Genomic DNA, 16,530 nt, shown 5'->3' with positions numbered 1-16,530 from the left:
ACCTCTCAGATTTTGACTAAAAATGTCTATTTCATTATCACAATTGACAGCTATCTAGAAGTTTAGGTTGGCAGTTATTTTTTTCTCAACACTTTGAAGGCACTGTTCTATTCTTTTGGCTTCTTTTGAGAAGTCTGTTGTCAGTCTTGAATAACCTACAGTTATTTGTAGGTAAAATTACTTCTCTCTCTTTTTTTTTTTTTTTTTTTAATTCATGAGACACACACAGAGGGGCACAGACACAGGCAGAGGGAGGAGTAGGCTCCACGTAGGGAAACCGATGTGGGACTCCATCCCAGGTCTCCAGGATCACGCCCTGGACTGAAGGCAGCACTAAACCGCTGAGCCACTGGGGCTGCCCTGTTTTTTGTTTTTTTGTTTTTGTTTTTGTTTTTTTAAGATTTTATGTATTCATGAGAGACATAGAGGAAAGAGAGGCAGGCTCCCTGCAGAGCAGGGTGCCTGATGCAGAACTCAGTCCCAGAACCCTGGGATCACGACCTGAGCCAAAGGTAGACAACCAACTGAGCCACCCAAATGCCCTTCTCTGGCTATTTTTAAACATTTTTCTCTTTATTTTTGTTCAGTGGTTTAACTAGCTATTTGTAGGTATGCATCACAGCTTTTCAACCCTGGATGCTCACTAAAAGAGCTTAGGAAGCTTTGAGGAAAACATAGATACCTTGACCCACCACACAACAATTCTAAAATCTTAGGGTGGAGTGGATGGGTGTGGAGGTCTAGGCACTGTTTTTTGTTTAATTTGAAAGCTTCTTAGGTGATAATCTAAGGTTCACTACTTTCATTTATCCTACTTAGGAAGTGACCCAGCTCTTCCCAGAACTGCCTCTTCTTGGAACTCCAGTTAGACATGTATAGGACCACTTGATTCAGTCCTGCATTTGTTTTAACCTCTTACATTCATTGTCATGTCTTTCTCTTTAAGGTCTTGTATTTTAGATAATTTCCTTAAAATCGTTTTCTGATTCACTCGTTCTCTATTCAGCTGTCTAATGTGCTTTTTAATCCTTCCATTAAATATTAGCTTATTGTCTAGAGCTTTTCCTTGTGTGAGTCATAATTTTTAGCTAAGTTGTTTTTTCTTCTGTTGAGAATCTCTAAGGTGTTTTGTGCTTGCTCTGCTAGACTTTCTAAGGTATCACCAGCCCCTAACATGTTCTAATGTATATGTCAATTTATTGTCTTGGAGACTCTTATACCAGGGAGGAAGAGAAAATTCAAAATCTAAACATTTGCATTTCCCCATCAGAATCTGAAAGAGATAAGAGATAGGCTTCCTTTTTAAATCCTTGCTTGCTTCCTTCCTTCCTTGATGGGAAATTTCTTTCTTTTTTTTTTTTTTTTTTTTAAGATTTTTATTTATTCATTCATGAGAGACACACAGAGAGAGGCAGAGACACAGACAGAGGGAGAAGCAGGCTCCCTGCAGGTAGCATGATGTGGGACTCCTTTCCGGAACTCCAGGATCACGCCCTGGGCCAAAGGTAGCGCTAAACCGCTGAGATACCCAGGGATCCCTGATGGGAAATTTCTAATTTTAGTTTGCTTTCACTGAGGGGCATGGCTATTGACATGACACCCATAAATTTCACTTTTGGGGGGGCTGTGAGGTCACTTAGCAAATATATTTTTGTGATATTTCATCTAATATTTGCAGATTTCTAAAAGCTTTAATATTTCATTATATTGGTGCTCTATTCCTTGACTATAATAAAGAATCCTAATTGGCTTTGAACAAATTTGGAGAGAAAGGTTTTTAGGGCTCATTTATAAAAGAGGTTTTAATCCCTGTGTAAAGTAGTTTTTCAAAGATACAAGAATTTTAAAAATCGCATTGATAATGGGTAGGTAAGAGATCAGGAATACTGCTGTATTGAAGGACCTTTTGGTATTCATTATAACCTTATCACAAAATTTTTGTGGTTCATTTAATCTACATGTGGATTTAAAATAATTTCTAAAATTTGATACTATAGTATCTCTCTATTAGTAGAATATTGCTTATACAAGGAGTTCCAATCCAGTTGCAAGTCCATGTCTGCCTCATAGGACTGTCAGAACAGTATTTTTATCATGACACTATTGCACAATACTTATATTTGTCTTATTATCTCAAAAAAAATCGATCTTTAATGCAGAACTTTTTTTTCTTTTTTTTAAGAGAGAGAGAGAGAGGGAGGAAAGAGGGTAGAGGGGGAGGGAGAGATAGAGAACCTTAAGCAGGCTTCATGCCCAGCATGGAGCCCAAGTTGGGGCTCAATCTCATGACCCTGTGATCATGACCTGAGTCAAAATCAAGAGTCAGACACTTAACTAAGCCACCCAGGTTCCTCTTTAATACAGAACTTTTAAAACTCAATTTTCATTAGTATTAGATATTTTACTTTTGGTAGAATGACTTCCCAAAAGCTTTATTTTGATCCCATCGAAATGATTGAACATTGAATCATTATTGGGTAATAACTGATTTTTAATTGTTAGCAAAAGATGATAAAACGGATATAATTTAGCTGTTGCCAAAGTTCTATTAATGAGGTCAACATATTAACACCTGTTACTTTACCCATGGAGAAGAAATTTCACAAGTTAAATTAATTCACAATTACAAATTTGTGGTTTTACTGCAAGATATGAAATAGAATTGGTGATAAGCAAAATTGTGCCTTTCCTTCTGGGATCCTGACCTGTGATTTCGTGTTTGTGGGTCTTATTTTATGTCCTTTGGTAGTTATGAAAATGTCTTGCACATTTCTTCATGAATTGTATACTTCGCTTTTTAAATTTAATCTTAGGGAAAAAATAAATTTAATCTTAGGAATTATGACAGAGACTGTTGTGTAATACTTTTCTGTTTTCTTTAGTGATAGAACCCTAATTTTTATCTGGGCAAGTTGCCTCCTAAATTAAACAGCTACTTTTCATTCTTCCTTATAGCTAGGTGGGATCATGTGATTAAGTCGTGGCTAATGAGATGTAAGTGCAAGTTATAGAAGTTACTTCTGGAGCATTTCTACATGGGTACACTTTTTCCTCTTTTATCCTACTGCCTGCAGGAGTTTCAGTTTCCATCTTAGATGAGGAGGATGAAGGCTATACCCTAACAGAAAAACAAGTAGAGCTGAGTCACTGATAACTATATGTCACCATTCCAGATTTGGAATTTCTACATTTAGACTTTTTATATGAGCAGTGATTTTTAAAAAGCAGCTATTATTTGAAATTTATTATTATTATTATAGGACTTTGATTTCAGATAAAAGTTAACAAATGAAGTCAGCCTTATAATCATGCTGGCCTTTTTTCTGGACTCTCTGTAAGGGAACCCAAGCAAACATATTAGAATTGCTGCTAAGTTAAAGGGACAGAGATCCAAGTTTGGGAAGGCTGAGGCAACCGGGGGCTAAGCAGTGTATGGGAGAGCAGAGTGCTCTGTGAGAAAAGTGCTCTGGAATCTCTCTTTGAATCTGTTGCTAAATAGTAAGCCACACGTGCCTTACCAATAAGAGTACACCAGCTCTAGCATAAAGCCTTCTCTAAACGCACTCTAATAAAGCTTAAAAACAAGCTCCAAAACAGTTGCCTGATCTGAAAGTACCATTTTTTCCAGAAAAGAATATATTAAAGGAATAAATAAATTCTAGTGCTTACAATGTTGACTGTTCAATCAAAAATTGCCAAACATGGAAAGAACCACAAAAACTGTGACCCATAACCAGTAGGAAAGTCAGTCAACAGAAAGAGACCTGGATGGGGCACCTGAGTGGCTCAGTCAGTTCAGCATCCAACTCTTGGTTTTGGTTCAGGTCATGGTCTCAGAGTCCAGAGATCAAGCCTCGTAGTGGGCTCCTCACTCAGAGTGGAGTCTGATTGGGAGTCTTTCCTTCTTCCTCTCCCTCAGTGTCTCCCTCTGTTCTTGCACTCACATGTGCATGCTCTCTCCCCATTTCCCACTAATTAAATAAATAAAACCTTAAAAAAAGAAACAGACCTAGAGAATGGCAACAAGTAATAAAATTAGCAGATTTGGACTTTGAAGTGATTATTAAAAGTATGTTTAAGGATTTAAAGGAAACTATTAGCATAATGAGAAAAATGGAATTTTTAAACATAAGACTATGTCTAAAACACACATGGCATGGCATTAATAGCACATGTTATACAGAATAAATGATCAGTGAATTTGAAGACAGCAGTAGAGGGGTGCCTGGCTAACTTAGTTGGTAGAACACCTGACTCTTGATCTCTGGGTTGAGTTCTTCAAGCCCCATATTGAGTGTAGAGATTGCTTAAAAATAAAATCTTAAAACAAAACAAAACAAGCAATACTAACTAAAGCACATAGACCAAAAAAAGATTAAGAAAGAAATGAAGAGGGTCTTTAGTAAACTATAGAACAAAAATCAGATGGTCTAACCATATATGTAATTCAGGTTCCAGAAAGAAGAAAGATAGGGGCAGGGAAGCAGATATACCTTGAAAATATTCCAAATATAGTGGAAACTATAAAGCCACGTAACTAAGAAGTTCAGTGAACTACAGCGGGATAAATACAGTGAAAACCACACCAAGGCTCATCATAATCAAATTGTTGAAAACCAGGAATGCAGAACAAATCTTAAAAGTAGCCGGAGGGACAAAAATGTCCCATTGTTTTCAAGTGGAACAAAGGTAAGAATGATAAGAATTTTTTCCTCTGAACTTTAAGTCAGAAGACAGTGAAGTAGTAACATCTTTAAAGTGCTGAAAATAAATACAGTCATCTATATCCATTTAAAATTTCAAAGATGAAGTTAAAATCAAACTTTCTTTGAGGCACACAAGAGCTGAAAGCATTGGTTAGTAACAGATGTCTGTTTCATGAAATGGTAAAGGAAGTTCTTCAGACTCAAGGAAAATGATACCAGGTGGAAACTTGGGTCTGTACAAAATGGTGAATATCCACAAAGTGGATATATGACTATTCTCCCTCCTTTTTTTTTTTTCCCCCCTTTTGGTTTGTTTTGTTTTTGTTAATTTAAGATAATTGAAGGAGGATTCTGGGAATAGTGGAGTAAGAAGCACCAGGAATCTGACTCCCTACATAGACAACAATTGCACTGACAGACTCTTTCTGTAATTTGGAAATCTGGAGTTTATTGAAAGCTTGCAAGTTGTTCCAGAGGAAGACTTAGAAGGTAAATTGTGTTTAATTTTGGTCAATTTCAGCTCTTAGCACATTAGCAGCTACCCATCCTGTGCCCCCCTCCCCCCTTTTTAAAGATTATATTTATTAGAGAGAGAAAGTGAGAGAAAGCATGAGCAGGGGAGGTGGAAGGGAGAGGGCAAAGCAGGCTCCCCACTGAGCAGGGAGCCTGATTCAGGCCTTGATTTCAGGACCCGGGCGGGGATCATGACCTGAGACGAAGGCAGATGCTTAATTGACTGAGCCACCCAGGTGCTCCCCCATCCTCTGCACTTAAGTCACATAGCAGGTAGCTATGTACATGTTTCAGGAGCAGCTTACAAATAGCTTGAGAGAGCCAGCATAGTGTCTTCTTAATTTTCTTTTCAGGAATCTGGGTTCTAATTTTTTTTTTTTAATTTTTATTTATTTATGATAGTCACAGAGAGAGAGAGAGAGAGAGGCAGAGACACAGGCAGAGGGAGAAGCAGGCTCCATGCACCGGGAGCCTGATGTGGGATTCGATCCAGGGTCTCCAGGATCGCGCCCTGGGCCAAAGGCAGGCGCCAAACCGCTGCGCCACCCAGGGATCCCTGGGTTCTAATTGTTAATTGCTGCTTCTGATCACAGAGTTGCAGACAGAGGCAGGCAACCATTGTCTTTGCATCTCTCCCCCACCCCACCCCCACCCCCATTGTAGCAAACTCCTCTCTCTCCCAGTGACTTCTAGTGATTTTAAAGGGCTGGTATTCTTTCCCTCTCCCTTCATTTTTCCACTTTTACCCGTTTTGGGAGTGAGATATTAAAGACTAACATATTAAAAAACAACTGCATCTATAGGGAAAATTAGAAAGTGACAGTACATCCTGGTAAAAGGCTCAGAAGAAACCAGAGAAGAAGACCTTTCAGTTTTATGTAAAAACCTAAGGCTTATTCTTGGTACAGAGATAGCTTACAACAATCAAAAAAAGAAAAACAGTAACAGAAACTAGAAGACCCCGAGGAAGGGGAAGAATCTGATTTCCATAGCCCTCAATTATTTTTTTAATAAAGATTGTTATTTCATTTTAAAGATTTATGTATTTCTTTTAGAGAGTGTGTGCTAAGTGTGGGGAGAAGTGGAGGGATAGAATCTTCAAGCAGACTCTCCACTTTCAGTGGGGGAGCCCCTTGTGGGGGCTCATTCCTATGACCCATGCCTGAGCCAAAACCAAGAGTCAGATGCTTAGCCAACTGAACCACCCAGGTACCCCTACAAAGTCTGCAGTTTTAAGTAATCTCTCCACCCAACATGGGGCTTAAGTGCCTGCTTTTGGCCCAGGGCATGATCCTGGAGTCCTGGGATTCAGTCCCACATTGGGCTCCCGGCATGGAGCCTGCCTGTGTCTCTGGCTCTCTTTCTCTATGTCTCTCATAATAAATAAAATCTTTAAAAAAGATGTTTTTGTTTTTTAGTTGAAATAAATTGGATTTTAAAAAAGAAATAAGATTTTTTTTAAAAAGATTTTATTCATTTATTCATGAGAGACACAGAGAGAGAGGGAGAGTCAGAGACACAGGCAGAGGGAGAAGCAGGCTCCATGCAGGGAGCCTGATGCGGTACTCGATCCCGGGTCTCCAGGATCAGGCCCTGGGCCAAAGGCAGTGCTAATCCGCTGAGCCACCCACGCTGCCCAAAATAAGATTATTTATGTGTAACACACCTGACTCTAAAGTCCAGTCGCAGATTAAGAAAAAAAAGGGCAGCCCTGGTGGCACAGTGGTTTAGCGCCGCCTGCAGCCCAGGGTGTGATCCTGGAGTCCCAGGATGGATTCCCATGTCAGGCTCCCTGCATGGAGCCTGCTTCTCCCTCTGCCTGTGTCTCTGCGCCTCTCTCTCTCTCTCTCTCTCTCTGTCTCTCATGAATAAATAAATAAAATCTTTAGAAAGAAAAAAATCTTTAGAAAGAAAAAAAAGAGAAGGCCGCCTGGCTTTCTCGATCAGTGGAATGTGTGACTCTTGATCTTGGGGTTGTGAGTCAAGCCTCATGTTGGATGTAGACATTATTAAAAAAAAAAAAAAATTCTTAAGGAGCACCTAGGTGGCTTATGTGGTTAAGCATGTGCCTTCTGCTCAAGTCATGATCCTGGGATTAAGCCCTGGGGTCCATTTCTTTAATTGGGCTCCCGGCTCAGTGGGAAGTCTGCTTCTCCCTCTCCCTCTGCCCCCCCCCACTTTCTTCTTGCCCCTCCCCCATTCATATTCTCTTTCTCACTCAAATAAATAAAATCTTAAAAAAGATGTGGTGTGTATTTTTCCCATTTAAATGGAATATTATTCAGCTATAAAAATGATAAAATCTTTCCATTTGCAGTGACATGGATGGAACTAGAGAGTAATATGCTAAGCGAAATAGAGAATGACATACCATATGATATCCCACCAATAGTGCATGAGGGTTCCCTTTTCTCTACATCCTCACCAACACCTGTTCTTCCTTGTGTTACTGATTTTAGCCATTCTCACAGGTGAGGTGATATCTTATTGTAGTTTTGATTTGCATTTCCCTGATAGTAAGTGATAATGAGCATCTTTTCATCTTTCTCTTGGCCATCTGCATGTCTTCCTTGGAGAAATGTCTGTTCATGTCTTCTACTCATTTTTAATTGGATTATTCATTTGGGGGTTTTATAAGTTCTTCATATATTTTGGATACTAACCCTTTATCAAATATGTTATTTGCAAATATATTCTCCCATTCCTTAGATTATCTTTTAGTATTGTTGATTGTTTAGATGTTTACTGTGCAGAAGCTTGATTTTGCTCTAGTACTAATAGTTTATTTTTTCTTTTGTTTCCCATGCTTCAGTAGATATATCTAGAAATAAGTTGTTACAGCTGGTATCAAAGAAGTTACTGTCTGTGTTCTCTTCTAGGATTTTTATGGTTCATTTGTTGGAGATTGCATTAAATGTGTAGATTGCTTTGGGTAGTGTAGACATTTTAACAGTATTATTCTTCTAACCTGTGAACATGGAATGTCTTTCCATTTCTTTGTGCTGCCTTCCATTCTTTCATTAGTGTTTTATAGTTTTCAAAGTACAGGTCTTTCACAAAAGAACTGCATTTTTTAAAGTATTGCTAATCTAAAAGCTAGCGTGTGACTTGTTTGTAAGCTCCACATTTTTGCTCCATGCAATTTAGGAGACTAATGCATTTAAAAGAATTATTAGTTCATGTTTTGGGGGACACATGTACAAGGATATAGGATTGTGACACAACAGAAAGAGGTGGGGACAGAAGTGTAAAGGTACAGAATTTTTGTGTGTTACTGAAGATAAACTGGCATAAATTCAGATTAGACTGTTATAACTTGAGGATATTAAATATATTTAGGTCTTTAGTCCATTTTGACTTTATTTTTGTGAGTGGTGAAAGAAAGTCATCCACTTTCATCCTTTTGTATGTTGCTGTTCCATTTTCCCAACACCATTTGTTGAAAAGATTCCCCCCCCCATTGGATATTCTTTCCTGCTTTGTCAAAGATTAATTGGTCATATAATTATGGGTTTATTTCTGGGTTTTTTCTTCTGTTGCATTGATCTATGACCCTGTTTTTGTACCAGTACCATACTGTTTGATGATTTCAGCTTAAAGTCTGGAATTGTATTGTCTCTAGCTTTACTTATCCTTTTCAAGATTGCTTTGGTTGTTTGAGATCTTTGGTGGTTCCATACCAAACTTTAGGATTATTTGTTCTAGTTCTGTGAAAACTGCTGTTGGTATTTGATAGGGATTGCATTAAATGTGTAGATTGCTTTGGGTAGTGTAGACATTTTAACAGTATTTATTCTTCTAATCTGTGAACTCCTTTTCCTGAAGTCTACTTTGTCTGTTAGTACAGCCCACTCAGCTTTATTATGATTACTGTTTACATATTTATCTTTTTCCATTCCTTTTACTTTGAACCTGAGATTTTATACTTAAAATGAATTTCTTCTGGGGCACCTGGCTGGCTCAGTCAGTAGAGCATGTAACTCTTGGTCTTGGGGTTGTGAGTTCAAACTCCACAATGGGTATAGAGATTACTTAAAAATAAAGTTTAAAAAAATGGATTTCTTCTTCACATCATATAATTGAGTCTTGCTTTTATCACACTGATAAACTGCCTTTTAACTGGAATCTTTTGCCATTTCTACTTAATTATTTGACATGGTTGGTTTTAAGTCTACCATCTTGCTATTTGTTTTCTATTTGTCCCATTTATTCTTTGTTGTTTTCTTCCTTTGTTTCCTTAGCTTTCTCTAGACCACTTTTTTTTGTTTCATTTTATTATTTATCATTTTGTGTTCCATTGTATTTATTTGTATTTCTTGTTACAGAGCTTCAAAATACATAAAATGAGGGAACCCTGGGTGGCGCAGCGGTTTGGCGCCTGCCTTTGGCCCAGGGCGCGATCCTGGAGACCTGGGATCGAATCCCACGTCGGGCTCCCGGTGCATGGAGCCTGCTTCTCTCTCTGCCTATGTCTCTGCCTCTCTCTCTCTCTCTCTCTCTGTGTAACTACCATGAATAAATAAAAAAATAAAAAAAAATACATAAAATGAAAGCTAATAGAACTAAATAGAGAAGTAGATAAATTCAGTTATAATTGGAGATTTCAAAACCTCTGTCTCAGTAATTGACAGCATAGTAAACAGAAAGTCAGGACACAGAGGTTAACAGACTCTGACATGTAAACCAAATCTGTCTTATTTGCCCATTTTTGTATTTCCTGTGACCTAAGACTGATTTTTACATTTTTAAATTGAAAAAATAACAATATTCTGAGATACATGAAGCTTATATGAAATAGAAATTTCAGTGTTCATGTATAAAACTTTATTTGAACCTAGGCACACTCCTTTATTTTACATACTTGTGGGTGCTTTCATCCAACCACTGTAAAGTTAAATAGATGCAACAGAGATTTTATAGCTCACAAAGTCTAAAATACTTATGTAGTCATTTAAGAAGTTTGTAGATCCCTTAATATAGATGTTTTCAACACTAACAACCAGCTTGTTTTAATTGACAGTGGACCAGTTTCTGCAATACTACCAGAATACACATTTTTTTCAAGTTCACAGGAAATAGTTACCAAGTAAAACAAGTCTCAATAAAAGGTGAATGCATTAAAATTATATAGAATTAGTTCTCTTCATTAAAATTATATTAGAAATCAAAAGAGCATAATCCTCAAGTATATGGGGAAAATTTTCCCAATTAATCTTTTTAAAGTAACACTTAACCTATGGATCAAATATGTCACAAAGGAAATTAGAAAATATTTTGAACTGAATTAAAATAAAAACACAATTTACTAAACTTTGAAGGGTGCAGCCAGAACTATTCTTAGAAGGAAATTTATAGTTTTGTTTATTAGAAAAGAAAAAATATAAAATGAATCACCTATGCTGCTAAGCATAGCAGAGAAAAGCAAGTTAAACTCCCAAGTAAATAGAAGGAAGAAAATATAAAATATGAGGAGCATAGGGCAGCCTGGGTGGCTCAGCGGTTTAGTGCTGCCTTCAACTCAGGTCGTGATCTTGGGGTCCCAGGATTGAGTCCCTTGTCAGGCTCCCTGCATGGAGCCTGCTTCTCCCTCTGCCCGTGTCTCTGCTTCTCTCTCTCTGTCTCTCATGAATAAATAAATAAAATCTTTTAAAAAATATGAGAAGCATGAATTAAGGTCCTAGAAAACAAGCAGTAGAGAAAAATTAGTAAAACCAATAGTTTTTAATAGGCCAGTAAAATTGATAAATCTCTAGGTAGACCAGAAACTGAGAGGAATTACCAATATCAAGAATGCTCCAAATGTTAAAAGGATGATGTTATGGACTGAATGTTTGTGTATCCCCCAAATTCATGTGTGTAAAGGCCCAAACCTCTGTGTGATGGTATGTGGAGACTGGGCCTTGGAGGTGTAGCCCTCACAATGGGATTAGAATCCTTATAAAGAGATATCAGAGAGCTTGCTCTTGCCTCCACCCCCGCCATGTGAGGACCCTTGGAAGGGTGCCTTGTCTATAAGCCAGGAAAAGAGTCCTCATTAGAAAGTGATATGCTGGCACCTTAATTTTGGACTTCCAATCTCCAGAACTATGAAAAAGTAAATTTTTATTGTTCAATCATTCTGTCTGTCATATTTTGTTCTAGTATCCTAAGCAGGCTAAGACCAATACTAAGCAAATATTATGAAGAGTTGTAAGTCAATAAAATGAACGAACAGGTATTCATTTAATTTATATGAAGTGGACAAATTCCTTGAAAAATATAAAATACCACAATTGATAGAAAATGACTAGAAAACCCAAATAACTCTATACTTATTTTAAATCAAGTTGAGAATTAAATAGTTTAAGACCTGGGGTGCCTGGGTGGCTCACTTGGTTAAGCGTCTGCCTTTGGCTCAGGTCATGATCTCTCAGTCCTGGGATTGAGACCCACATCGGGCTCCCAGCTCAGCAGGGAGCCTGCTTCTACCTCTCCTGCCCTGCGCAATTTCTCTTGAGTGTACTTGTGCATGTTTTCTCTGTTTCAAATGGATAAGATCTTAAAAAAAAAAAAAAAAAGTTTATTTAAGGAAGTGATAACACCAATGCTATGCAAACTCTTTGAGAATATAGAACACTTCCTAATTTATTTTATGAGGTTAGTATTATCTTTGATACAGGAAGGAAAACTACAGATTAATATTCCTCATGAAAATGGACCCAAAAACAATACTTAGAAGACATTAAATTCAGCTATGTATCTATGGAGAGGAGATCATATATTATGACCAAGTCAGAATTATTCCAAGAGAATACCAAGTGGTTTAGCTTTTGAAAATTAGTGCAATATACTCTATTAACAGAACAAAGAGAAGAATTTTATGATCATCTTAATATATCCTGGGATGGCATTTGAAAAATTCAGTTTTTATTCCTGATAAACAAGACCCTAAACTACCTAGGAATAGAGGGAACCTGTTTACCCCAATAAAGGTGTGAAACTCCAACATCATACTTAATGGTATAAGAGAGTCCTGTCCTTTGAAATCCACAATGATGCAAGTATGTCCAGTCTCATTATTTCTATTCAACTTTATACAAGGAGTCCTAGCCAGTTCAATAAAAGTAGAATAAGAAATAAAAGGCATACATGTTGGAGAGTAAAAAATAAAACTGTGTATGTAGAAAATTCTAAAGAATTTAGTAAGGTTGCAGGATACAGGGTCAGGAATATGTGCAAGACCATTACACTGAAAACCATACAACAATGTTAAGGGAAATTAAAGAAGACCTAAGTAAAGGCAGAGAGAAGTCATAAAGCATATGTTTTGCATGACTCAAAACTGTTAGGATGTGAATTCTCCCCCACATAAGTACTTAATTTCAAGAATTGCTATAAACGCATTCCTGTCTGGCTCCAGCGGCAAAGCATTCAACTCATGCTCTCAGGGTTGTGAGTTAAAGCTCCACTTTGGGTGTATAGATTACTAAAAAAAAATTAATAAATTTAAAAAATTGCTCTAAAACTATAGTAATCAAGATAGTATAGTAGTTTAGCTTGAGGAGGTGTTTGGAGGGAGGACTGACAAAGAAGTACTAGGAAACTTTTGAAGATGGAAATGTTCTAGATCTTGATTTTTGAGGTCATATGGGTATATATATTTGTCAAAAATTCTCAGATTGCATTTAAAATGTAGGTGGATATTATTATGTCTAAAGTATACCCTAATAAAGTTACATTTTTTAAAAGACCCGTATTTCTAGGATAGTTTTCCTGGTTGTTTCTCCATTTTTGAGATGGGAATATATGCATTTTATAAAGCCTCTTCTACTTATTTTCTTTGGAACCTAATATGTAGCAGGCATTCAGTAGTTTTCAGTATATTCAATAAAATGCAAGACTTTTACAAACTAAGTATTTTGAGTGTTGATTTTCACAGTAACAATTTTGGAAAATCTCTAATGTATTTTTTGTGCAGAGAGTAATTCCTCAAAGTTATGTATTAAATACATTAGAATTTCCTTGTTTCCTGTTGACTTTAGTAAATTTTGGCCATATGACTGCTTATATATTTTCCATTTTCAGATTATTATATTCATCAAGCCTTTGGCTATAACCTTTTCTCGGGTCATCTAGATGAGTAATTCTTAGATTTTTAGATTTTATAGAATAATAAAATTTTAATTTTGAGCAATGTCTTAAATGTAGGAAAGTTAAGCACATTAAGAGAAAAAAGCCACTGTCACCTACAATCATCATTTTAATACCAGAAAGGTAGAAAGACATTACCTGAGGTTAAACAGTCCTTCCCAAGAAAATCAAGACATTTTATTGATTACTATATGCTAAGCATTACACCTAGTTTTAAAGATGTTTTTATTTATTCATTTGAGAGAGCTAGAGTGCTAGTGAGAGCACAAGCAGGGGAAGGATCAGAGGGAGAAGGAGAAGCAGACTCACCGCTGAGCAGAGTGCCTGATGGGGATTCGATCCTAGGACTCCGGGATCAGACCTGAGTGGTAGGCAGACACTTAACTGACTCAGCCACCCAGGTGCCCCTACACCTAGTAATTAAATATGTTCTCTAATTTCATTTTGAAAATAGCCCTGTTATTCTCATTTTACTGGAAAAGAATTTGAGGCTCAGTTATGTCAGGTAACTTACTTAGGACTGGATGTCTGATGTATTAGTTCATGCTCTTAACATAGCTCAGGCAGTTTTATAATTCCGAACAATTAACAACGTAAAATGGTGTCTATAATTGCGTATTTCTTTTTTTTTTTTTTTAAGATTTTATTTATTCATGAGAGACACAGAGAGAGAGGCAGAGACACAGGCAGAGGGAGAAGCAGGCTCCATGCAGGGAGCCCGATGCGGACTTGATCATGGGAATCCAGGATTATGCCCTGGGCCGAAGGCAAGCTCTAAAACAGCTGAGCCACTGGGGATCCCCTATAATTGCATATTTCTTGATAAAAAATTGTTGCCATAAATCTTTATTTGATAGTATAACAATAAGCTTAAATAGCATGAGTAGGCATTTATTTTTACTCCTACAGGTGATTAAAATCTCTGTTAAAGAAAAAACCTTCTAAATGTTCTTTCATTTATTTTGGAGTATTCTGGGTAAGCTGATAAAATCCTCTTGCTTTTAGGAGATTTTCCAGTTTTTTAACACCTTGGGCTGGTTACGAAAGCACAAGATGGTGGTACTATTGTCTGGACATCTAGGCATACTGGGAGGGTACACCCTGTATGCCGCTTTCACTACTATCAAGAATATAATGTATGGTGTTCTAATTTAGTGATAATATTATCATTATAATCTGCATAAATCTGTACATACTTTGAAAATTTATGTCAGTGTCAAGTTGCTTTGCTTTTTTCCAGAAATGATAAGACATTTTGAGATTTTTGTGCTAAAAAATATTATCCTTAAATTTAAGTTTGAATGACACTTTTAACACTTGCTGGCTTTGTACAAAAATCATTTATTCTCTGAACCTCTGTCTCTTCATCTATTAAAATTAGTAAGATTTATCTCAGGTATATTTTTGTATGAGGCAGTATAAGTGAAAACAATGTGAAAGCTAGAAACTAAGGGACAAGGTGTTTAAAGCAGGATAATGATGTGATACGTTATTTTAGTTTGGTTAATAAGATGTTGGATCTGAGTTGGAATGGGAGGGAGTGAGGCTAGAGGAAGTAGAAGGGGAAAAGATCATAGGTGAATTTAGGGACACTGAGAGTGGGCATAAAAAATGTAATGAGTCATTTTGGAGGGAAAAATCAGTGTTTCTGGGTGATTGAGAGGAGGAAAAAGAATCTCTTGCCTCCCAGATTAATTTGCAGTAAGTATTTAACTGCCTGTTATTCACAGTCTTGGTAGCATTTGCTATATACAGGCACAGCAAGCCAGTAAGGACCGACCTATAGGAATTGCTGCATTCGTGAACAGAGAATTTGGGAGTGCTGGTTTGGGTATTAAGTCAACCTACACGCTTGTAAGCAAGTTGAGTTCTGTGCCACAGATTTGGGTACAAAGTATTGCCATATAATTTTTTTATGGTATTCATGTTATTTGTTTGCAAGGTTCCATTAATATTTGGAAAAATGATAATTTTAGGCATTTGGAAAGATTGTATTTTCCTAATAGTACTAAGTATGGTACTATTTAGCATTAAAAAAAACAGTGTAATGAAATTTAGGGCTTTCAAATAATTTGCATTCAGTCTTACATGGTGCTATATTTGGCGAAAAACATTTCTGAATCTTATGTATATAAATTTGAGTATTCATTACAGGCTTGTCAGTTCTAGTTATTGTCAGTGTTAAAAGGATTTAAATAAGATTTAGCTGTAAACTGGGCTAGTGGATTTCTTTATTGTGCAGCAGTGGTTCTCAAACTTCAGACTGTGTCAAAATCATCTGGAGGGCTTATTAAAATATGAGTTATTGGGCCCCACCCCTAGGTTCTGATTTAGTAGATATGGGGTAGGGCTGAAAATTTGTATTTCTAACAAGATAATGCTTACGTTAAGACCTACTATTACATAATAAGGAATAAGATTATTTTAGGAAACCATAATTTAGCTTCTAAAAAACACTTCATTAAAAGATTAGTAAAAAATACATAATGCCTAAGAAATAAACTTATTTTCACAGTGATACAGCTCAAATCCAAATCCCCTCAGGATGTGGTAAATACAAAATTTCTTTTATAATCCTTACTAAAAGTTATTGTTCTTATTTATTCAGCACTAGAACAAATTAGAAAAATATCTTTAAAAAATACCTTAGAGACATATAAACATTCTCTATTCACAAAAAAATAGTAATTTATTTATCCAATACTTTTCCTTGAAGTTAAAAATCAGACTTCAGGTTTGAACAAATTTAATACTTGCATTGAAAAACCAAAAACACCCATTTATTGAAGGTCGGTGGTTGGTTTTCCACTGTCCTTCTCTTCCCTGATCAACCTCATAGTTTCCTGAATTTCAAAAACTTAAAACTATTGAAGATGAAACATGACAATAGGGTTAATGTAGTATGTCAACCTAAATTAGTTTGTGTAACTTCAAAAAAATCTTATTTTTTTAGCTAATGGGAATGACAACAAGAAATTTAAAGGAGATAGACCTCCCTGTTCGCCTTCCCGTGTTCTTCATCTTCGCAAAATTCCAAGTGATGTCACCGAAGCAGAGGTCATATCATTAGGTCTACCATTTGGCAAAGTCACTAATCTTTTGATGTTGAAAGGAAAAAGCCAGGTATGTAATATTTAAAAATCGAACCACAGTGATTTCTCTGGGTATTAGTGTTAAAGAT

At 36.6% G+C, this 16,530-nt stretch overlaps 1 protein-coding gene and 1 long non-coding RNA gene across 16 annotated transcripts in view; one reads left to right on the top strand and one right to left on the bottom strand.

Moving 5' to 3' along the window:
* PTBP3 (polypyrimidine tract binding protein 3) overlaps window positions 1-16,530 on the top strand; it is a 152,220-nt gene that overhangs the window by 73,901 nt on the left and 61,789 nt on the right. For 10 of the 14 annotated variants that reach the window (XM_072842355.1, XM_072842352.1, XM_072842354.1 and 7 more), the window contains one exon: window positions 16,303-16,472. In XM_072842355.1, the coding sequence (XP_072698456.1) occupies window positions 16,303-16,472 (170 nt within the window). Of the gene's footprint in view, window positions 1-4,498; window positions 4,690-5,040; window positions 5,196-16,302; window positions 16,473-16,530 lie in introns of those variants that run through there. The other 4 variants (XM_072842359.1, XM_072842360.1, XM_072842361.1 and 1 more) reach the window with 2 other exon arrangements.
* Window positions 1-16,530, bottom strand: part of LOC140641883 (uncharacterized) — an 86,103-nt gene that overhangs the window by 38,365 nt on the left and 31,208 nt on the right. The window lies entirely within an intron of this gene.

This window comes from Canis lupus, chromosome 10 (assembly GCF_048164855.1).
Source record: "Canis lupus baileyi chromosome 10, mCanLup2.hap1, whole genome shotgun sequence".
Classification (NCBI taxonomy): Eukaryota; Metazoa; Chordata; class Mammalia; order Carnivora; family Canidae; genus Canis; species Canis lupus.
Note: the sequence above shows the minus strand (reverse complement) of the source record. Positions and strands in the feature narration are given on the sequence as shown.